This window comes from Apus apus, chromosome 4, assembly GCF_020740795.1.
Source record: "Apus apus isolate bApuApu2 chromosome 4, bApuApu2.pri.cur, whole genome shotgun sequence".
Lineage (NCBI taxonomy): Eukaryota > Metazoa > Chordata > Aves > Apodiformes > Apodidae > Apus > Apus apus.
In genome coordinates, this window is record NC_067285.1 from 58599607 (window position 1) to 58623865 (window position 24259).

Sequence of the window (24259 nt, forward strand, 5' to 3'; positions counted from 1 at the left end):
CTGACATTTGAGCTGCCATGAACTTCATGGGGCACCCTTCTTCCTTCTCCTGGATGCAGGTTTAAGGCAGAAACCTTACAAAAGGCTATGTCTTTCCTAATTAATGACCCTTTTTGTTTGTCTGGACAGAAAGGAGCCAAAGTAACTCTCCCAGTGCCTGATTTGCAACTGGGACTCTAAATTGCACTATCTTAATGTCAACACTAAAGCCTGTGCTCCAAGGAGCAGGGGATGGGATTGCACTTTCCCAATCATAACATCAGTCAGCACTGTGGCCCCCATTGCTTTCCCATGAACAGTCCTGGCACCTCCACTGTCCACCATGCCTAAGGGACCCAGAGGCAGCAGTGCAGCTCTGCCTGCTGGGTTCCAGCCATGGCACCCAACCCTCTGGCTTCACAACCCACTCAGAAAACTCAGGAGGCAATTTTGTTTAATCAAGGCAGACTTCTCAGAGACCTGTGGAAGGGAGGGTTTGGACACATCACTGGCTGGCAGAGGTGGAAAGGAGCACGTGCACATTGGGGTGCTGAGTGCACATAAGGGCCACAAAACCACTCCCTGAGGCTGGCTCACCTCCCCAAAGCTGGGCAATGCCCTCCATTAGGCTCCACAAACTGAGGAGACGAGGCTTTGCAGCACACTTTGTAGGCAAGATGTGACACCACATGTCACAACCAAAGAAATCACCAAGACTGCAGTGTCAGTTCTGGTGCTCATCAGCCAAGGAACATGGTAGTCCCAACTGCATCAAGGCCTGGTTTTTAGTTAGAGGAAAACTGTTAGCCAGTATGAAAACCCCCATTCTTTAGCATTACCAGCACAGAAAAGGGTATAAAAATGGAACAAAGAATTGGTAAAATATTTCAATATTTCAATATTTGGGAATCTTAGGTTGTTTCTCACCAGATAAGTTGAGGTCATTCCTGCAGTCATTCTCTCCTCAGGGACGATGATTTAAATTGTTTTTTGATACTTATCTCTGTTCCACTGTCCTTACTGTGCATGACTTAATTCTTTTCTGTCGGCTCTCTCTATACTGGTACAGCCTATTCTTCTACACACTGTCAAACTGTAGCTGGCTTCACACTCTACAATAACACTTATAAAGTAAAAAAGAATAAACAAAGACACACAATTTCACATGCATCATCGTAGATGACTGTACTCATGTTCAGAAAGTGAAATTGTAACAAGTAACATAATTTTACTCCTTCCCATGATACAGAAACATGTTACTCATTAGTTACCACTCCCATGTTAAAAACATTTATTCTCCTGCAAATGTCTTTCCAACAAATGCAAAGCAGCTTTTTGGTGGTAAATAGCAGGTATTTATTTGAAATGAAAAAAATACTTCAGTACCTGAACTATTGCATTTAATCATGTATTGTTGTAGTTGTGTTACTCTACCTTTTTGCATTGGAGACAAATATACAATGAACATTCAGATATCACAGATTGCACACTAGATAGTAAATCGTCAGGCCTTTTACGTAACCACCAAAAAACAGATACTGGATTCTGCAATATAGTACAAAATTCCACACTCCAGTCTTAGCCAGTTATCTTCAATTTACTCCTGATGCTGTACAAATAAATGGCCATTTAACTAGGGCTTACAAGTTAATAACAGGACAAAAAAAATATACATTGCACTGACACAAAAAGTCAGCTGTGTTAATACTCATGCAACAAGTAACCAAACTTGCTGAAATTAAAAATACTTTCTAAAAACAGTTTTAACTGCATAAATATTTTATACACAGTTCATTTACTGAAACAAAAGGAGTCTTTAAATGATACAAAGCAAATATAAGTTTCTACCAATTTTATACATAAGAAAGTGCAAAATAACTTATCTAAAGTGTTTTGCTATTGAACTGATGAATGTCAGCTGGAGGCAGCCAACCCCCTCTCATAAGCATGACATAACAGTTGCACACTACATACAAATGTTAGGAGTACATGAATAAGAATACTACAAAGAACAAGGAAGGAGAAGACATGTGAGGTACTTGCAGAGAATACAGTCTACTAATGTTAGTGTACATGAGTATATTTTTGCTCAACAGATCTTTACATGAAAAACAAAGCAAGTATTTGCACTAGAAGCTTGAAAGAAATGGAAAAAACCCACTCCCAAGTGAACAAAACAGCTGCCCACAGCACCAGCTGCCAGAGGAATTACAAGCAGGTGTGTTTTTCCCCTCCACCTCCTACAAGAACATGACATTCATAACAGCGCATCTAAAGAAGTAAACCAAAGGGCTGTGGTGATTGGTTTGCAAAATGTAAATTGAGACTAATGTCTGCACTCCAGGATCTGTAAAGAGTAATGACCTTGGGTTTTTTAGTATGCTGCTGAACATCAAAAGCCTAGAACAAGACCTGTACAAAGCGCCTGTGTAGCTGAACCCCACCTACTACCTCTTCACTGCTGGCCCACTAGCTTTGTGACCTCACATTAGTACTACATGCAAGTTGTTTGCTTTAGTGTTTGTATTATTTCAGTGTTATTGCCACAGACCTTGTTATTATTAGGGTTTAATGATGTGGCTGTACAAGTTGCAGCCCATAGAAAAGAAGACTTTTTTTTCAATCTGGTTTTGATTTGAAATCTGGAGGCAAGGGGAAGAAAACTCTGTGGACCCAGTGTTATTAAAATAGCCTTTTCTTCAAACTGAAAACGTTAAGGCCACTAGCCTGTCTTCTGAACTATGCTGGTTTTGCATCATTTTGGGAAGGGTGAAGGCAACGTTAGAGAGAACAGCTGAACACAGAAATTCCAGTGCTCTGCACAAGCTTACTGAGAACCTCTTCTTGTTTTTAGGTACAAATCTGTCAGGGCAGCCATGCAGCATGGCTACTTGATCTTTGGATCCAAAGAGATCTATTTGGGTCAGCTAATCTCAACAAACCTGCATTTGCTCAACAGTGTACAAGGGCTCTAAAGAAGCCTTTCTGTTCATTTGGGGACCTAGTATATATACTGAAACAGGAATATATCTCATTTTACAGACCAGCACATACATAATAAACAAACATGTATCAAAATACATATTTAACCTTCAGTGCATAAACATGTGATACCAGGGTAAATAGTAAGTGGTGAGGATTAACAAATTATTCACTGCTAGAAGCTCAAATCGAGAGAAGACAGGTGTGTCTCTGCAATGGCCAAGACCTTTTGGAAGGAGCCCTCACCACCACAGCTGATCTGGCATTTTCAGTGGTGCATTTCTGAGGACAGTGCTGGTTTTAACCATTTGCCGTCCCAGGGTTAGAGTCTACCCAAATAATTCCAAGTGAAGGATAATCTCATAGGCTCAAGTGAAGACACTCTCTGAAGTACTAACGGGTCAAAAGCAGGGCCACCTGTCTTCTGTTGGTTTGGGTCATATCCTTACTGCTATTTAAAAGAATTGTGAATGTACCTAGATCTAGATTAGTTTGTCACTCATTTATAAAATATATACACATACATTAAAAACCAAAACCAAAACCAAACCAAACACCTGTCTGGCCCCCACCCTCCCAGCCCAACCAAAAACCCACTGGCAAGACTTTGTTCAGAAATTAAGTCCATGGGCCTATCCAATGCACATGTACCAATCCCAGTGGATATCAGTGTCTCTACTTCATCCCACATGTAGTGCAAAATAAACAAGAGTAGTAAAAAAATACTGCAATTAAATTCATATTGGAACTTAAAAACCATAATGGAAATCTACTGCTGTCCTCAAGTTGATGCCATGTGCTGAAACATGAAGATAGCTCTTAGAAGTATTTCTGACATGACTAATATCACCCTGTTTTAGAGCAATGCCTATTGTTCCAAAAGTTTTTTTGCAAACAAGCTACAGGACAACAGCGGTTAAGTTTTATGCAGAAGGAATCCATTCTGTACCTATATGCAAGCCAATTGCTATTGACTAAAGAAGGTAAAAGCTGGTTCTTGCACTGCATGAATCAGCTGCTAAGGAACATTAAGTAATAAACAAAACTGCAGCTCCGACATATGTATAAAAGAGGCCTTATTAAATATGAACAACACTGAGGTGGTAAATAGTTTGGTATAAAATGCAACACAAGTGTACAATTTAGTTCCTGGTTATCTTACAGCTGGAATAAAATACTCCAAGTCCTATTCTCAAAAATGTTTTCTTTTGAAAAAATCCATGTAATTCTATGAATATCTGTACTTAAATTAAGATACTGTGGGCAACGGAAAGAACAAACATGCACAGACTGGATTTTTAACAGAAATACACATAATGCCTTCGAATTTTGTTTGGTTTTTGTTTTTGTTTGTTTGTTTTTTGTTTGTTTGTTTTTAAACATTTGTATTTAAATTGATAGATGAGATAAAGATGCCACACAAAGTATAGCGGTTAATCTGAAGTCCCATGTAACAGGCAGTTAAGTTCATATTTAGATAAAAAGGCCATTATACCTATTTACAATATACACAGTTGCTTGCGAAGAAGGCAGATTTACAACTATCTTCTAAAAAGCCTTCCCCTCCCCCTCCCCCTGATAAAGATGACTAGCTCTACAAAAACAAGAGAAGAATGGGTATTTAGGATAACTGAGGATTTTCTTGATAGCAACGTCAACATAGGTTTAGGGGTTGACGGTTCTATTGGATTTGCAGTTATTAATCATGTCTTCCTGGGCCTTGCTCTTCACTTAATTATGCTGTTAGCCTCATTTACCATCTGTCAACACAAATCAACTCAACGATCCCTTTTTACTTTTAGTGCTTAAAACTCAGTATAAACTTAGTGTAAACAGACAATATTCTAATCCCTTCTAATCACTGCTTGATAATCTCACTATTTTTCAGAGTGACAGGAGGGCTGAGATGGGGTCTCCAGTTTGCTAGGAGTCCATCAATTTCTGGGCCCCTCTTCTGAGCCCCGCTCATGCTGCAGGTTGTAGAAGCAGTTCTGGCAGACTCTGACTGGCGATGAAATCTTCAGACGCTTAATTTCAGACTGAAACCTGCTGCACCTGTAAAGGAAAACAAACAGCGTTGTAAACGCAGGTCCTTTCTCAACCTGGTCATTTTCTATCCAGGTGTGGAAATTACCATCACAACCTCAAATATCAGAAAACTTTCCAAATTATCTTGACAGAGAAATGCAATGCAGTGCGGCAGAAGCAGAATTTAACTTGAATGATCACCACAGAATCAATGCAATGACTCTTTAGGAAGAGTAACTTAGAAATAGCTGTTGTCACCAGTTTAGGCTCAAAGTACAGCTACAGAGATGAGACTAGAAATACTGCCTCTGACCCAGTGGACCAGAGAAGAGCCTCCCACCTCAGTTCCTGAGTAAGGGAAGCTCTCACACATCCTCTGTGTCATACATTTTCTTGTCTGAGGCTGCATGCTACTAGCTTCTAAATCAGCATCCTTACAGTCATGCATACAGTTTACGTTTTGACTTGGTTGCTTGTAGACTGACAAGAAAAACTAGCTGCTGGAAAAATTTGTGGGTTTTTTGTTTGGCTCTCTCTGCTAAGTTAATTTGTTTAGAGTTTTTCCCTGATGGGCAATACGGAGGCTGTCAAAGTTGCAAGTAGCTAACGGCTTTGAACTGGAAGAGGGCAGATTTAGGTTAGACATTAGGAAGAAATTCTTCACTATGAGGCTGAAGAGACACTGTAACAGGTTGCACATGGAAGTTGTGAATACCTCTCCCTCCTGCCCCCCAGAAACGTTCAAGGCCAGGTTGGATGGGGCTCTGAGCAAGCTCTGGTCTAGTGGGAGGTGTCCCTGCCCATGCAGGGGAGTTGGAACTAGATGATCTTGAGGGTCCCTTCCAACCCAAACCATTCTATGATTCTCTCCTGATACCTGTCTTGCTAACTGGATTTATAAAGGGGCTGCTCTGTCTTTTCTATTTCCTCCCCAGAAGTTTTGAGTGTTTTGAAGTTTTTTCTTCACCATTTCTCTTTCGGTAAGGGCAACCTCAGTCTTTCAGCAGATTTCTGACATGCAACAGCTTTACCCAGCCTAAAATTCTGTAAGGAAAAAAGCCCAAAGGAGAGTGTTGGTTGGCTGGCTTACTTCTGGCAGAAGAGCTGTCCACAGTTCCTGCAATGGTGGCGCCTCTCAGTGAGCGAGAAACGAACTGCGCAGCCTGAGCAGCTGTCTCCCCCCTCGTCTTTCACCCAGTGATCGGCTGCAGACCGGCCAGGCTGATCGCTTACGGACCAGCTGAACACTCTGCCTCGACCATCTCCAATAAGAATCCTGCTGTGATCCCTGAAAGAAAAAAGCAAAAGCGTTCCTGCAACAACTCTGGCACAGTAACGCACAAGCACAGGATGGCTGATTTTATGTGTTGGAAAAGGTAATAGGGTCATTTAAACTACCAGCATTGTAACTAACACAGATTAGTCTGAGCAATTGAGTTGTAACAACACTGTATGCACCATAATGCAGCTGCACAATTCTACTTATTTCACTGTTTTTTAAATCTCAGTCCTTGAACAAGGCTTCCCTGAACAGAAGCACCTGAGAACAGCAGTAGAGCTGCTCCATACTGCTTCCTGATAAAAACATTTCAAGCCATCACTTGGGAAGTACTCACTTGGAGATGCCAAGTGCAGTGATTTCTGCTGGATGTGCGTTGTCTTTGCGATCAAATGCCGTGTGCATAGTTAGTTTGCTTCTAAACACCAGCTGACGCTCCCATCTGTATCCTGGAAATGAGTGGGAAGTAGCAGGGGAAAAAGCAAATTTGCATTTTCTCATTTTTGTTCCCTCCTCCCCCAACACATATGGATGTGTGACTTTGCAGAAAGAAAAATCTCCCCCCCCCCAGGGATAACCCTCTGGGACTCAAGTTTTTCACCGAGGAAAAACATGTTTTTCAGCTGCTGCTCAATGCATGGAAGAGAGGATACAAAACCTTGTACAGAGCCTCCAGTTGGGAACTGCAGATAATGGTGACATAAGCAGGGAAACCCTGTACCAAAGCCTGACAGGACTGGGATAGCTTCTTTATTTTTAAAGTCCAGACTCAGATTTCCAACTGTCATTGATTTCCTTAATAAAAACTCGTATGATCCTGTGTTTTGGGTATGGGACTAAAGCAGTTTTGATGACATACCAGTGCTTGGGCTGTTGGTCAGCAGTACTGGCCAAGTGGCAAGGTCTTCTCTTTTTCCCCACTCTGCCCTGCCCCCCATCCCCTGCCAGAAGTTTGGAGGTGTGCAGTACATTGTGAGGGGACACAACCTGGACAGCTGATTCAAACCGATCAAAGCAATATTTCACACCTTGTAACATCATACTCAGCCATAACACTGAGAGGAGAGGTTTTTGGGAAGGCAGCCATTTGCTCAGAGACTGGCTGGCCACCATTCTGCTTGTGGGAGGTGGTGAGTGACTGCCTTTGCATCACTTGTTTCATCTTCCTCTTTCCTTTGTTCATTAGACTTCACTCAGAAGATCCCTTGCTTTTGTTCTTTCTGTTCTCTCCACCATGCCACGGTAGGGAGCTGTGGTGGTGGTCGTGAGTGGCTTAGCTGCTGACCAGAGTAAACTCAACTTCTCAAGAAAACCTTGAACCACATGAAAATTTTGTACTTTTTTTTTTTTTTCTCTTCACTGACCACTTTGGAATTTGGAATCAACCAACTCTGCTCAAAGCTGCATAGACAGAGAGAGACTGTCTCATGGGTCAATGATGACAGCAAATATACCTGACAGAGGAATTATGCCCAACTTCTTTTACCTGGTTTAAGCTTGCTGTAGTGCCGTGCTTCAGCATGGCTAGGGTGTGGGTGGTTGACCTGAGCATGGGGATGCATTTTTGCTTGTCCTTCAGAATAATTCACAAAGATAAAGCCATCTTTCTCATCCAAGCTGAGCTGGTCTGACCAACGTCTGGAGTCATCAGAGCCACTGTCTGCTGACCATGCAGCTGTTGCTCTGTTTGATGATGACCTAGGCCTGTGGCTGGTGCTGCTTGGTTGACTCTGGCTCTCCTGCAGTTTTGGGTCCTGTGCATGGCCTGTGCATGGATCATCTGCCTCGGAGTCACTGCTGTCCTCTTCATGGGCCTCCTGCCCTGGATTCATCCAACAGGAGAGAAGATGCTGTAAGTAAAACTGCTTATAGCCTGAGCTTTTCCCTTTGCTGCTGCTCCTGCACTGCCTACAATCCAACAGGCATGACTAGAAGCATGACTAGAGGGAAACTTCATGCAGGCATTTCAAAGCCCTTGCAGAGATTCAGCTCCTGCCAGGAATCACACTAATCATCTTTTTTGCACTGGTCTGTCAGAAAAGAGCAATTCTTAACTGAAGCTGTTTCCTACAATAGTCTGTCTGAAGTAGACTATGAGACACAATGAGTAGCATTTCCAAAAATGCTCAAGTTCACAAAACCAAATCCTGCTCCCTTTCAGCAAAACTGACACAAGTAAGGACTGAGAAACATGATGCAGATTTATTAATAACAGGTTTTGTTAATACAAAAAAGCAACTGCTAAACAGATGTATATTACTAATAGCATTGGGAAAAAAAGAGCTTAGTTATAATAATAATTATATAATACAGTTCACTAGTAATTAACAATGAGTATTAAATGATCCAGATCATAACATCAACATGAAAAGGGCAAGAGGAAGATGAGATGCCTAAAAGAAACACCCCTCAAGCACAGACGAAAACCTTTGACAGGACAAAATCAGATGACCAGCACTGCTTGTCTAAACAGCATGCTCTACCATCAGTAGACTTTTTAAATACTGCTGTCACGCTACACTTTCACTTCAAAATAATAACAACAACAACAATAATAATAATAAAAAAAATATCTAAATTTTGGACATGGTAGCATCCACTGAGTTCACCAATAGCAGAAAACCACCACACGCAGACATGTTTAGTCTTCACAGAAAAAAAAGCTATGATGGGCATGATTTTTTCTTACTCAGAGCAGTATGAAGCATAAGCAAGGTGGTGAACAAAGAACTCAGGTGCTTTATTTATTATGCCTACTGCATATCTATTGTCTTCTGGGACAAAATCCCCATTGTCCATTCTGCACTCTGTAACCACAGGATTTTACCTACATATAGCAAAGATCAGATAAGCAAATACAAAATACGTGTCAGAAGACATACCTATTTGTGCTTCCTGACAATCCTCTTGCATTTCCAGCATCTCCACAGGCTCTGGAGCTGGTGTTTCTGGTACTTGCAAAAACTCCATCCGCCAGAACTGGAGGGAAAAGGGATAAGCTAAGTGGCACATGCCAAACTCTTAGCTTTGTTCTGAGCTACTTCTGGAGTTAAGATGGCTTATTAGAACTGTGGATTTGCACTGGCAGCACAAGAGGCAGGTCATGTCTCCCTGCTGAGCCCTGTTTTTAGGGGCTACATACTATAAGAGGACCAAAAAGTGTCCAAAACAGAGAAGGGAAGGAAAATGTATGCTGCTGACTATTGCTAGTTACACATCACAGTTGCTGCATCAAAAAGGAGTAAGAAAACTGAAAGACTGAATAGGAATGCTAGCTCACTGAGGGAGTTTTCCATGAATCTTAAATGTCCATCTAACTTGTGGACAGGATACAGTGCAGAAACAGTACAGCTGGTTCCAGAACCAAAAGCATCATTTACCCAGCTGGGACTCCCTCCTTCCTGAACAACTATTTGTTCAGGTAGAACACCAGAGTGTAGGAGGACTGCTTTTAGGACATTGTGTTGGACAGTCATGACTAACTACTACTGCTTCTAAAGGTATAGTCTTATTTTTCCAAGCAGTGATTCCTGCTTGGATTCCTGTACTTACCCGGACAACTCCGTCCGAATGTCCCGTTACTATGACATTCTGGGTATCCCATTCATTCATCTCTGACACAAAGCAACACATTATTTGCTGGCTTCGGCCAGTAAAAGTGTTTACACTTGCAGTAGGACTGCCATTAATGCTCCATACATGAATATAAGTGCCAGCACATGATACGATATCCCCCTGCAAAGACAATGAGCACATCCATATTTCAATACAAGTCTCAGGTTTTCTTCAGCAAAAATATCAGCCAGGTTTATTTATAAGTCAAGTTCAGTTGTCCAGGCTGGCACTTTTCAGGAAGTTCTATTCAAGCTGAGTTTGGCCACCTAAACAAATCTTTAGGACAATATGCATTTAAGAAAAAAAAAATCATAGAAAACCAGACTTGGTAGCAACGTATTTTTGGTATTTACAGCATACAAATAGACCAATTCCTCCCCTTTTCACAGCATAACAATCTAACAGTGTATTTGCAGTACTTTCCCTTCTCAGTTTTCAAAGACTGCTCATGGTTGACTCTGCTCTATTTCACAAACATGCACCACCTTCAATTTAATTTGCTTTGTTATTGGGAAGAGAGCAAGAGGGAGCAGAGGGAAATAGGTGCTGCAGTCTAAAATACTGGCAGCATTACAACCACCAGACTAATAGCAGCTAATTAACTGTCCCACTTGTTACCCCCTCCTTGCATTATAGCCCTGTTTTGTATTGGTTTCAATTGCTACATCTGCTCCAGTTGCAACAAGGCCCATCCAGCCCTGAAGGACCAGCTACATAAAGTTTCAACTCAAGCAAATTCTTTGATGTGCCTGGGAGCCAGACAAATGGCAACCTCTAACTTACAGGGAAACAAGATTTTAGGATATGTCTGTTTCTGCTACGATTGTCACTGCAGTTTCATCCAAGGTCTCTTCTGCTTCCTTTAAATTAAGTGTAAAAGAACAGAAGTGAACCAAGGTCACATATAAATATCTTTCCTTAGGTTCTGTGGCAGGTTTGACAACCCACTTTGAACTCCACACCAGCTACACTGCTGCTGGCATTATTATTAAGCCCTTCTGAGCTCAAGCTGCTCTGCAAGGAATAAACCCAAGTGTCTGGACAAAAGATGCAAATTATTCCCTAAACAGCTAATTAGTTTTCAGACAAGATACACAAGTTTTGCCAAACTAACAGAATAACCTAGTTTGTTTTTCTTCAGTTTAACAATTCCTGACTCTCGCTACTGTTCCCACAGCCCACTGGTGAATGGTGTTTGGCTCTTACCGTTAACTCATTTATGCAGAGTGCTGAAACAGGAGCCCTGTGACCTCGAAGCTGTGTTAGAAAAGAGAGTTTATTCAAATCCCAGATGATGCAGGTGCGGTCCCGTGATCCACTCACAATTATGTGATAAGCTAGCGATGCTGTTAAACACGTGACAGTGTCAGTGTGACCCAGTAATGCCTGCAAAACAACAGTCAGGATGAGCAAGCTGCAATCAGAAGAGAATACAAAAAATACTACACGAAACCCACTTACATGAAAAGATTCAGATAATGTAAGCATGAATATACCATCAGAAGATGCAACTGACTTAGAAGTATTCAGCTGGCAACTATTTTCATAATGTAAAATAATAGGAGTAATAGTTTTTGCCATTTAAAAAGCACCCTCACAAAACCAAATTTCAGGATTCTAATGTTACACAGTCTTCTCTGCAAAAAAACCCCAAACAAAGCAAAGGAAATTTCCAGCCCATTCTGCATCCTCCATCTGCATTGGTAGCCTATTTATAGGGTCAGTATGTGTTCCAGGCTGCACCTGAAATGCTGTTTTGAAAAGACAAATCCTTTGTAAATGTAAAATGGTTCCTATACAAATTTCTGTTGAGAAAAGATAAATGAGACAAGAAAGAGCTGAAACCAAAAAGGCAAAGTCAATTGGAAGGAAGGGAAAACTACAAACATCTCCTTGTATTAGACCCTGCTTAACCCAACCATGGAACAGGCTCTGGAATAGCCAACCTAGCTGACTATAACAACAATACACAGCTTTTAGAATATTTTGAGGAAATTAAGGTTTTTTTTATTTGTTTGTGGATGTGTTCTGTAGTTTTGGTTGTTTGGTTTTGTTTTGTTTTTAGTAAACACACAAGACTTACTCAGCACCTAGCAGCAGCTGACTTTTAAGTACAGGTGCTCATTTGTTAGATTAAAAGTTGATGTTTTGAGTTAATGAAGCAAGAACAACTTAAGGTGTTCATGAACACATATACACTGCTCCACAAACATCACTGTCAGAAAGAGTGAAGTTTGGCACTGAAATGTCATTTAAATTGAAACATTTCTTAAGAAAAAAAGTAAACTAAAAAAAATGTGAAGAGGAAAATGAACCTTTAAGACAATCTCATTCACAGTCCTCCCTTCAGATGGGGGTATTTTATATAAAACATTACAATAAGGTAGGCAATTTCACAAAACACACCTATACAATTTTACCACCTCTATCAAACCTCTCGTCTCTCCAAAGAGCTCCTGGAGATCAACTGTCCTTAAAAAAAAATAATGCAACTTCAAACATGGATTTTGCACACTTTCAGTGCAGTTCAGTACTACTCAGTTTTCCAAAGGTCTGCTGAGTCTAAGCTTACTATGTGAGCCATACCCATTTCATAATTCCTTTGATCTTGTAACAGAATTTATGTAAAGGGCATCTTTATTCTATTTTACCTGTTTCAGTGTGAGAGCTTTAGCTTTTTCTTTGGAGATTCCCATTTCCCACACACACACTGCTGTGCTTGTTCCTCCAGTGATGACTAGTTTGGGGTTGGGACAAATGGCACAGAGTATCTGACCCCATTCTGATAAACATTCATAAACAATTACTGCCTAAAAATAAAGAAAACAAAGAAGGATTACTTGCAGGATTAGTGTTTGGTAGGATAAGAATAAAAACCTGAATGTCACCCTGCATGCTGGACCACTAAGTAACTAAGATTTTGCTGCCACCCCTTAGGCAGTTTCTCCTCAAACAGAAGCAATTCCAGCCTTTTCCATAAGATGCCCCCTGAGAGAACATGAGATATAAGTTTTAACTGCATAGATTTAATTAATTCACTTTTTCTATAGACTTGGTAAAAAATCATTAATGAGTTTGTCATTCTGCCAGCATTCTGATGAAGACCACCAGACAGGGAACAATAAAACATACACATTACATGATTATTTCATTCATGTGTGAAACAGATTACTATTAAGATTTTTTTTCCACTACTTAGTACCCACTGGTTTTGGTACATTCTGCACTGACACAAATTCTAGATTACAAACCTTGTCCGACTCATAGGTACCCAGTCTACAGCTGAGGTCTGCATAGCCCCAAGCAAAAGTTTTATTCCATGTAGGTGGGATGAGAACCTTATTCTGTTCTACTGCCAGGATGCCTTTATCCGTGCACACGATCTGTCCCACAGGCTCTTTGAGCTCTGAAAGAGAAGATGAGGTTATGTCTTACTGCTAGCACAGACAAATACTATCCGATCCTGTTAAATACCTGATGCTCTGCAAAAGCAGGATCCCTGCACTGGCTATGTTACAAAAATCTTTGTTTCAACTGCAACGATGGCAACTTTTGCTATATTCCTAAAAAATGCAGGGCTAAGCACCATCAGTAATGTTGGGAATATGCCAAGAATCACAGATAGCTCTGGTCCCACTTGTGATGCTGCACCAGGTGTTCTTCAGACAAGATGTCTGTGGTCATTAAAAGTGATCATATCATTTTCAGTCCAAGTAAAAATACGGTTTTGGTATCGATTCCAACATGTCAATGTGATGTTGACTACATTCCTGAATAGAGGCCTGTGGTGTCCTACCTGTTTTTTCCAATGGAAATTCCAGGCTTTGCAAATATACCTTAGTGTTTTCTAGTTTCCTGTGAGTGTAGCCCTGCAATGTACTGTGTAATATTACATCCTTCTCTCTTTACAGCAGGCAGCATAGATTCATTTATCAGGAAAGAAATCATTGTATAGCATTTACCTGCCTCACAGACTACGGACTTTTGTTAGTCCTATGTCAGGTATGAAGCAAAAAACCACCTTTTTTATCTCACTGCAGCTGCTGACAACACCCTTTCTTACCAACATTTCTCAGTACATCTTGGCACTGCGATAATGAATTCTGCTACAAAAATTGAGGCTACTGCAGGCCCCAAAGAAATGCATCCTAAATATTGTTTGTTGAGTTAAAACTTTAAAGAGGTGTTTGGGGCAAATTTTCTCTCTCTCTATAAATAAATAAATAAATAAATAAACAAACAAACAAATAGAACTGGCACAGATTTTGTACTTCCCAAGTACTTTTCCAGGTAGCCAAGAACATAATTTCACAGCATTAGGATATTTCAAATTTGTCCTTCTCACAAATGTACGAATGTTAAGAATATTATAACTAAGCAAAACATGGATAAGGATGATCTTGCTGAAACTCTGAATACTCTGGCAGAGTAATAGCAATAATAACTGTGGTTTTACAGTTTACCTTTCACTGGGGCAAGAGATGGCCGTAGGTTGTCCAAATGATGGAAAAAAATCTTGTCACTTGTGGAACCAGGGGGCAGAGAGGCTCCTACAGCCTCTCCATTCAGCCGGCTTCTAACACGCTTTGGTGGGTGTGGCTTTTTAAAGAGCTGAAATTCATCAGGAAATTAATCATCACCACAAATTACAAGAGCACAAGGTCATCAGTACGTCCAATTAACCTCCTAAAAATTCTGCAGGTCAGCAAATGTCTGGGCTATGAGAAGATGGATAGAGAAGGCACATCATACAGCGTTCACATGGACAACTGATCTCAAAAACCACCAGGTCCAGTGAGAAAAAACCCTGCTTTCTCCTTTGAGTGACTGTTCCTCTTGCTTATTCATTCTGCTCTGCACCCCCAGGCTGTGGCATCTTAGAACCCTTGCAGAATACGGCAGAGTCTTCTTCCAAATGCAGCACCATCTCTTAAATGTTTTACAGCACAACTTTTTAAAATGGGACACAGAACTACCAGGGGCATCACTGGTGGCAGAGATGGGATAAAGATGATGTAGTCGTCATGTTATATCTCCATGCAGCAAAGGAGTGAAAAAGTACATAGCAGCCATGTCTCTGAGTCAGTGTACCCTAGATCTCCTGTGGAAAGTCACAGAGACTCATAGCAATACTATATAGCTCCTTATCTATAGCTGTCCTACAACCTGCTAATTTAAATTTTGAGGGTTTTTTCCAAAAGATTCCTCAAATAAATGATGGCCAAGCCTTGCAGAACACTATGAGACTGGTGTAAAAGAAAGAAAGCATAAGTTATTATAGAAATTACTTTATTACTGGATAACTTAAAAATACCTGAACAGTAAGCACTAATTAGAAATTGCACTTCAACTGCTCCCCTCTGACTCTGCAGCAAAAACGTACCTGGGTTTTTTAATGCTGAGTTTTAGACTTGAACCGTAATTCATTTTGCCTTTGTTTTAAGATTGCAAGGGCTGGGGTGGGGGGAGGGAGGAGGAAGACATTTCTAATCTCACAGGCAAAGTCCAGCGTTGATCTTTGTTGCATTTACTATGGAAATGCGTATTATTTCACATCACTGCAAGAATATTTATGGAAAAACACTCCCAGGAAGTTTCACTCCTACAAGACTTCCCCATTCTATATTAAAATATTTCAATTTGTGTGTCATCTGGTAAGTTAGAATTCTACAAAGGGGTTATACCTGCTTTGGTATCTGTCCAAAGTTATTAATGAAACCAATGGTAGCTGTCTCTTTTAATGGATCATTGATGTTATAGATATCCACTTGCCCCTCATAGAAGAGATGGTGAAAGACATTTACAGCTTCTACTGCAGCAGGACCTTGCTGTTTATAGCCAAAGATCAAGTCAATCCACTCATGCAGATGTGCACTCACAAAGTCACATTCCAGAGCCTGTAATTCAAAGGGCATGCATTAAAACTTGCTGTATCAGTCATCAATTGTGTTCACCCACCTGCCACAAAGAAAAATGCAAACCATATTTTGACACATTCTTGTTACATTTTGATGTTTCATTGAAGCAAGTCCTGCCTCATTGTACTCTCTAGCCAAAAAGGAAGGGAAGAAAACAACAGTTCTACAGACCTCTGCAACAATTAGCCATCAGCCCAGAACTCATGGACTGGCTACTAGCTGTGACTGCTTGAATTGAGCTTAGATTCATATGCAGTGGGAAGTCACAACTAACATTTTCTATTGCCATGATTAAAAGTGCAAATTACCTCCCGATGAACTCTGATAAATTCTCGAGGATCTCCTTTTGCCCATGGGGGGAGGATTACATCACCAAGTTTAGTGCCATTCTGTTTGCAACCTATAAAAAAAAAAAAAAAAAAAAAAAAAAATTAAAATTGGAGATAAGCACTGAAACTGCACTGCAACAGCAATGGTGAAAAAAAAATTCTTAACAAATTATCAAATTCTAACACTGTTCCTTTACAAGGCAAGCCATTTCAGACTTTTCTTTAAAATGTGGTGTCATTTTTAATTGTCAGGCAATAGAACATGAAAAATTCTGCCTCTGTTGTTCACTTAAGATTGCTCGCAGGAGAAGGAATGAAAATACTCCTTGCTAAGATTTTTGAAGATGATGATAGTGTTTCAGCATATACTCTTCAAAACAAACATTACTCTTCTAGCTAGAGGCGCTAATTAGATTACTCCTCCTCAGTCTTCACAATTTCATAATGTACAGTCTGAACTCAAAAGCCTTGATTCCCCATCAAGTGCTCTTGGAAAATGATTTAGTTTTGATTTTTCTATGTAAATTGCTGATTTTCTCTCACTATCATGGGAAAGACCCACTGCAGTACATGAAAGACAATGAACACTGGAACAGGCTGCCCAGAGAGGCTGTGGAGTCTCCTTTGCTGAAGACATTCAAAACCTGCCTGGACAAGTTCCTGTGTGATGTACTCTAGGTGATCCTGCTCTGGCAGGGGGGTTGGACTAGACCATCTTTCGAAGTTCCTTCCAACCCCTAAGATTCTGTGATTAAAACAACACCCAGTGAAACAGCCTTCTGCAATCACTGCACAACCAGAATCTTGGTCTGTTTAGCTTGAATCTAAGCAGCCAACCCTGCTACCGGCAACTGCTACGACAGCAGCTGTCCATTTTACACCCCAAGGAATCAGCTCTGTATAAGTTTCTCATCTCTTTTTGACTTCCTTATTCTCATTCTATGAGGAAAAGTGGAATAAAGGTGCTAGCCCCAGTTTAAGAGAGGATACGATTTCCTGCATCTGTTTAGTATGTATATGGCAATGGCATGTTAATTGAGTAAAATCTGAAGACAAAAAATCCTAGTATGAGACAGTGTAACAGCAAACTGTACTGAGAAGCCTTGATGGAACACCACTTCATCTCAGGTTTAGTTTTCTTCACAGTACGAAGATTCTGTATCAAGGAATAGAATAGTTTTACCCACAAGAATGGCTACACATCACAGCAGTGCACACTAAACGTTAGTTTCGTAACAGTGAATAGCTAACTGGTATCCCCCCCCACCAGCTTCACTCCCAAGGATCCTGGTAATTCCCCTGGGCATGGTCTGGCCACATACATTCATCTGGGTCCCAGACAGCCCCCTTCCCACTCTGAACAGTGGTATGTTGTGATTACTAAAAAGTGTATTTGCTGTGACTTTCCAGTTATATTCTTCCCTTGTTGCTTGCTGCCAAGAGACAGCTCTGCGCTTTGTATTAGCTCAGAGGCACACCAACAAATTTCTGACTTCACAGGGATACAGAAGTACTAAATACATTGCTCCAACAGAAACATTGCTTGCATCACCAGACTCTGAGTCTTCCTCTCTCCCTTTTTACCTGGGAAGAAGGAGAGAGGGATTGCTACAAACCAGCACAATCAGAACTATCACACAGTCCTGGACAATTCTTCATAACAAACCTTTTCTACTGTTGTTCCAAAAGCTCAATGGACAATTTCTAGGACTCTGACAGTCATACTGCAAAACTATCAGATATGGAGCTAAGTGGACAAGACCTCAATGTTTTTCCAGTAACACCTACACACTTCTGCAAAAAATATACTTGGGAGAGGTTTTGCATGGTGTTCTTTTGGTTTTGCCTTTGTAAGGCTGTGCTGCCGATCTCTTACAATACATTTTGAATACAGTATTTGAGGCCATTAAAACCTATGACTTGACTAATCTTTATGATTGCTATTAGATTCACAGCACAGAGCTCAGAAAAAAAGTTTAATGCCACCACTGAGAATGACATACATATGAAGGAACAGGTATCTCCTATGGCCAAGAGGTGTGAAATTTGACACCTGTCGAATAATCACTCTCACAAAACCTAACTGCAACATTTCAAAAAAACCTTTAAGAATATTTTAAGAGAAAAGTTCTAAAAGTGAAAACTGTCCAACAGATTTTTGCAGTGCTTAAAATATATGCAAAAAAAGTAGGTAAACACCATAATGGAGTAGTAAGCTATGTGAAGGAAAAACACAAACCAGAGAAACTCCAAGTAAATCATAATTACCTGCATTTTGAGCTGGTAAAAAAATCAACTAAAACATGCCACTCCAAACAAAAATCCTTATTCAGTAATTCTCAGAACACAGTTTGCATTAATTGTTGTCACCGTTTGACTTAGGTTCGACAACTTCTTAAAATAAACACTCACTGCTTGAGAATATGTCTCAAATTTGATAAATCTGAAAAAAATAAATCTGAGGTACCAGAGAGGAAATAAGAATTCCTGATATACTCTTCCTGATGAAACAATGAATTCCGAATCATTCAGACTTTCAGATATAACACTGAATAAACACACAGTATCAGGAAATACCAACAGCAGTTCTGATGCAAACATCAGAACGTGCAAGTCATCTATAATTTCTCTCATGCAGTTAAGCAGATCTTTTTCTGCCCAATGAGACACTCTTCTCATGTCAGACTGGCACTGCTCTTTCACCCATAGCAACACTGTCATGCTCTGTTTACCTAGGTCAAAATTGTTGGAATTGAGCAGAAACTCAGGGAGGTAGAAGAACTCTGGGATGAGCTCCTTCACGTCTGCCATGTTGTGCTTCGATGCTGAATACCAGGCCTCCCGCACGCTGTGAAACATCCGGTCAGCCAGGTCAAAGTGACCGCCCTGTGGGACAGAGAGAGAAGCACATCAGCATCAGAACATCTCTCAGCACAGCAGATTTTGCCAAGAGGGCAAATCAGAGCACCCTCTGCCTAATAAAGACACTGGAGAACGCAGCATGTTCAAACACAAGGGATTTAAACAGCTGCATTACTTTTTGCTGTAACAGTACATAACATTGTAACAATAACTGTTACAACAACAGTAAACATAAAGCACTAGAGATATACAGAATTTTACGAAGAGAGTAATCTAGTCCTATTTCAAAGTTCAGTCACTTCCAAAGAAACACAAATCTTTTTTGCATTATGGCTTCTATCTAGGAAAATATTTGTCATGTAATGTTACAAACCCCATTACCCATCAAACTGGTGAAGGATTCCAGGCTCTGCGTTTGTTTTTTTTAACACTCAGTACTAAAATGGCTCTTTGGATAGACATACTGGCTTAAAATAACAATCTGTCAACACCTTCAGTACCAAACTAAACAACTGATTACTTCAACAGCAGACAAAAAAAGCATGATGAGCAAGTATTTTTCACAATACAATTTGCTTTTTTTTTTGTCTGCTGATATTTTGTTCAGCATATATTTAGAAAAACATTCAAACTGCAAGAAAAAAAAAAGTGAACTTCATTACAACTTCAACAAAAAAACATCAAAAACCTCCCAGGCAATAATAAATACTAAAAACATTTCTTCTGCTGTATTTGATGAAACAAAGCCGATTGATTGTAATTTCCTCTACAGTAGAAAAGAAACACCAAGTGAGGTGATGTAATTTTTACCTGTAACCGTAAAAAAATCTGAGTAAAAGGCTCCATCCGGACAAGATAGGAAGCCACTATCATGGCTGATGAATAGTGGGTCCCATAGTGATAAGCTGGAGTTTCCCCTGCAGAAGATTAAAAAACCATAAACAGAATAAAGCAACTAGGTGACAAAATCAGTACTAACAACAACAACAACAAAATAATTAGTGCTGCATTTTAAATACTCTGTAACCTTGGGCATCTTTAAAGTTGGAATTTGTAATTTTCATTCTCAAGCATCTGAAAACTTTCATTTTTGTCATAGACACCGTTTGAGTTTAGGCTGCAGTTCAGTAGCCCTAATCCAGTGGGATACTGCAGAGCAATACCGAATGGTTAGTAATTTTTTTATTTCAACTAATTTAAATGTTACAGCACAGATATGGTGATTTCTTCTAAAATAACATTTATTTTTTTTCCAACTCTTAGTCTTAATGGTTACATTAAATGCTTGGGTAGAAACATGTCTCAGAATTGTTGGTACAGATTTTGTCCAGCTTTTACTTTTTTAATTTTCTGGCAAAAAATCTGCATAAATACACTTAGAACATTCATTTCCAGAAATAAACATCCTTGCCACCTGCTGTTGTTTGATACAGAACAGCACTGCAGTGGTTAAACAGGCTTCTGTCTTTAAGAAAACCACACAAAAATTAAGTGTCTTGTGTAATAGCTGCCTTGCCACACACACAAGCTTTTTTTAAACACATAAGGAAGCTCTAAAATCAAGAATAGGTAACTTTATTACTTAATTGCACCTCAGAGTTGTGGGGGTTTTTTTTAGCTAAAAAATGCAGTTTCCTTAGCAAAAAAATATGCATTAAGAAATTAAAAAGCTAGAGCACTGCTAATGTAGAAGTATTCCCATTTCTTTGTACAACTTACTGCCTTGCACCAGCACTCAAACTGCACTAGTTGAGACAGCTGATTGTGTACTTCACGTGCTTCCCCATTCTAGCCTTTAAACAAACTGTTCTACAGCTGCCATTTGGATTTAAAACAAACAACACAGCAAGAAAACAGACACATCTTTGCTCTAATTTAGTATTTCTTGAAGAGTCACTAAACACCACAACAGAGTTTTGCATATCCACATGCAGACTTCTTGAGCCATAACAAAAATCCAAGACTCCCTCCCATGATGTGACAGGCACATATCCCTCTGCTCTTCCTGCAGGATTTATTGTTACTCACCATTGGGATCTTCCCAATCTTTGTATCGTTTCTTGTACTGGGCTAACCTGTCTTCTGTTTGAGCTCCCATGGGCTTGGCCAGGTTTCTGAATGTTTTGGGATTTGTGAGATCCAGTTCCTTTAAAAATAAAACAGACACCAACTTTATAAAAAAAAAGAAACAACCCAAAAGCCATTTCAACACTGCTGAATACTGTGTTTAACACCAAATACCTTCTAAGATTGTAATCTTCTCCTACACACACAGCAGATGCAATGTTGTATATGATTAAAACAGTCCTTCATTCTGATCTGAGAGTGCCAGTGTTTTTTATTTTAAGTCACATCTGGGCTCTGGATAACTTCTACCCTGCTCCCCTCATCCTATTCCTCAATTCCCCCTAATTCTGCTCTTGAATACTCGACACGCACTCTAACAATATTTTATGTTATCGTCTGGCTGGTAGCAATGGCTGCCCACAAAAGCATTAACAGGATGTTTCATCTTTTTCAAAAACAAATTCTTCACCATGGTGCCAGATTTCATAGTAACTCATCCTACAGTCTTCTGGACAAGCATGCTTTCTCTGTGGGCATAACATCCTTCACATATTCAGAAGAAAGCTAATGCAAAGACTTACAGGAACTGTTGCAACACAGAAAGGCTACTGCCTTAGAGGAATCTATGTAACCCAGCTCTCACCTGTGCACAGTCCATTAAAATCAGCATAGCCAAGGACCTGCCTGCATGGGACATCTCTAATATCCTATCCACTGACTAGTGAGAGGAACATTACAAAATAGATGAAATCAACTACCTGGCAATAAAGGTAAGCTTTGGTTTCACCAAGGCAGTAGAAGCAAGCTGTTAATAGTTGCAAAACTTCCAACATGTAAAACATTACAGGCAAGGCATTTTATTTACCTCTGAATCGTAGTCTGCGAGGATCCAGGGAAAGACAGGGTACTGCATGAGATCATTATAGGATCTGCCCGCCAGAGTGTTTAAGTGCATCAGGTACTGGAAGTTACTGATTTCTCCTCTCTTAAGGAAGACAGATAACAGCACTGTAAAATGTTCACTTTGCAACAATCAAATGCCCATGCTGCCAGACTCTCAAACATTCATCTCTCCCCAGACATACCAAACTTCACTATTACAACGCTCACTCTACTTGTACTACAGTCCCTCCCCTTGCATTTTCAGCAGAAGAACCATTTCCTATTTGATGACGACACTAAATACTACCAACTAAAATGCTGGGATATACTTTCTAAAGTAGTGTATTTCACCTGTTTGAATAAGAGGATGCAACTTCTGTGCACTGATTATGTACCAATACAAAATGTGGAATTGAATTTAAAAGAAAATTCTAAAATTTTCATACTTACTTCCCATCTTTGAGTAACAGATTTTTCTCCCACTAAAGTGCTAAGCAATCCAGACCTAACGGGAAGAAGGAAGTGCATTTTCTGACTTAGCAGTGAGATCTGGGTTACATCTTCACATGGCAACACAAAGTTTTAAGATTAAAACTTTTAAATCGTGACAATTAGAAAAACCCAGCTTCGTTCCTTTTTGCTTTAGCAGTTTTGTTTTTTTTTTCTTTCTAAACACAGACTGTTAAAATTATGCACATTAATTACACAAGTGACTGCTAGTATAAATGTATCTAACAGGCTGCCCAAGAAGAAAATACTTTTAACAACTTAGATAAACCTAATGGCCTTGGAATTCCAGTTCCTTTCAGGACATACCTGTATACCGATAACATTCATCCTGGTAGCATATACTAACTAGTAAGAAGATACAACAATGTTGCACATAATATTAGGACATTTAAAATAAATGGAGCACATTGTTATTTATTTTGGTAAGGCCCAATTTTAAATTGAAGTTGCAGTACTCTCCAGTGAATTCTGACTATAACGTGAGCATCATTTATTTGAAACTGATGAGCTAGAGAGCTTGTGAGGAACAGAATCACTTACCCTTGCTCTACGCTGGTGTTTGGTCTTTGTCCAGACACTGACTCTGAACTGTCAGTTAGAGATGGCACCACAGCCAAAAACCTGCATTGGCAGTTAAAAGGAGATTAAGATTAGTGTTTCTGTCTTTTGTATGTCTTCTCCATAGAAGCTGAGTGCATTTAGTACAGTTACAGACATCGTTTTGAGCAGCCATGTAACATCTTCAACATAACTGGAATGACCCTTTTCTCACTGAAGGCGTATCTCAAGTTCTGCATGCAGGCATTAGTGTTTCCTAGTGGTTCTTTCATACAGCACTAAGTTGCTATCAGGTCATCCATGGCCTAACACCCACCACTCCTGCAATTTGCTGCTGGTTGTTAGGTTCCTGAGGCTCAAATATGGCTCAAGACAGATACTTGCAAATATTCAGATTAAATAACTTATTTTACAATACCTTTGATAAACTTTGTTTCTAACCCCTTTTTGGAAAGCTAGAAGATAGTTCCGTCCGTCTCCTGAGAAAACCTCAATTGCAATTGGCTGAAAACAGAGAAAAACCCATGTCAACGCTTACACAATCTGCTCCTCACCTCTGAAGGTCAGGCACATATCAGTTCAGTCACACTGCACTACACCTGACACCATATGATGGCAAAGCAGACTTTGCTTAGTGTGGCCAGATGTTTTGTTTCTCAAACGCTAAAATTCACTAATAGACCAAATATACTAAACCACGATAAGCCAAATGCTCAAACAAGGACTTAAGCACTTGAATTTCAACACAGTGAATAGCTTCATTTCCAAATGCTGATCAGTTATATACTTATTTTACTTTTTAAAAATGACATTGTCAAAAAAATCCAAGGTTGACTCCTTAATGCAAATACAGTATCTAAGGTACCTGCAAAAGGTATCTCCTTTTATGTACTTCCTTGATATCTTCATATGCAAAAATGCTGCATGTTCTTTTGAGTTGACTTGGACCTTGCCTTGCTCCTCTAGGTATAATTGGCTCATGCATCCTGTAAATGAGTAAAAATAGGCAAGTAAGAAGTGATTAAAAAGAAGATAATTTAAAAGATTCATTCTCTTAATTAATATGAGAGTCCAGTTATATAAACAGCTGATTTTCACAACATAACATACTACATTGAGCAGTTTGTGAGCACAGAAGAAGCTGCTTCTGAGCTCTTTCTGAATCTGACATGATTCTGGAGTTGAGTCCGCAAAAATGTCATTAAATACTTTTTGCTATTAAAGATTGAGGAAACTTTCTATTAATCTAC

The 24259-nt window shown here is 39.8% G+C and overlaps 1 protein-coding gene across 4 annotated transcripts in view; it reads right to left on the bottom strand.

Moving 5' to 3' along the window:
- Nucleotides 1-1138: 1138 nt before the first annotated feature.
- Nucleotides 1139-24259, bottom strand: part of WDFY3 (WD repeat and FYVE domain containing 3) — a 165002-nt gene continuing 141881 nt past the window's right edge. For all 4 annotated transcript variants that reach the window (XM_051619236.1, XM_051619234.1, XM_051619235.1 and 1 more), the window contains 20 exons: nucleotides 23875-23995; nucleotides 23428-23513; nucleotides 22992-23072; nucleotides 22392-22446; nucleotides 21925-22044; nucleotides 21021-21138; nucleotides 19803-19909; nucleotides 18863-19016; nucleotides 16110-16201; nucleotides 15568-15780; nucleotides 14347-14494; nucleotides 13135-13289; nucleotides 12535-12693; nucleotides 11090-11269; nucleotides 9821-10003; nucleotides 9151-9247; nucleotides 7755-8090; nucleotides 6606-6717; nucleotides 6080-6277; nucleotides 1139-5016 (listed from right to left, as the gene is read on the bottom strand). In XM_051619236.1, coding sequence (XP_051475196.1) covers nucleotides 4896-5016; nucleotides 6080-6277; nucleotides 6606-6717; nucleotides 7755-8090; nucleotides 9151-9247; nucleotides 9821-10003; nucleotides 11090-11269; nucleotides 12535-12693; nucleotides 13135-13289; nucleotides 14347-14494; nucleotides 15568-15780; nucleotides 16110-16201; nucleotides 18863-19016; nucleotides 19803-19909; nucleotides 21021-21138; nucleotides 21925-22044; nucleotides 22392-22446; nucleotides 22992-23072; nucleotides 23428-23513; nucleotides 23875-23995 — 2836 coding nt within the window. In that variant the 3' untranslated portion in view covers nucleotides 1139-4895. The remainder of the gene's footprint in view (nucleotides 5017-6079; nucleotides 6278-6605; nucleotides 6718-7754; nucleotides 8091-9150; nucleotides 9248-9820; nucleotides 10004-11089; nucleotides 11270-12534; nucleotides 12694-13134; nucleotides 13290-14346; nucleotides 14495-15567; nucleotides 15781-16109; nucleotides 16202-18862; nucleotides 19017-19802; nucleotides 19910-21020; nucleotides 21139-21924; nucleotides 22045-22391; nucleotides 22447-22991; nucleotides 23073-23427; nucleotides 23514-23874; nucleotides 23996-24259) is intronic.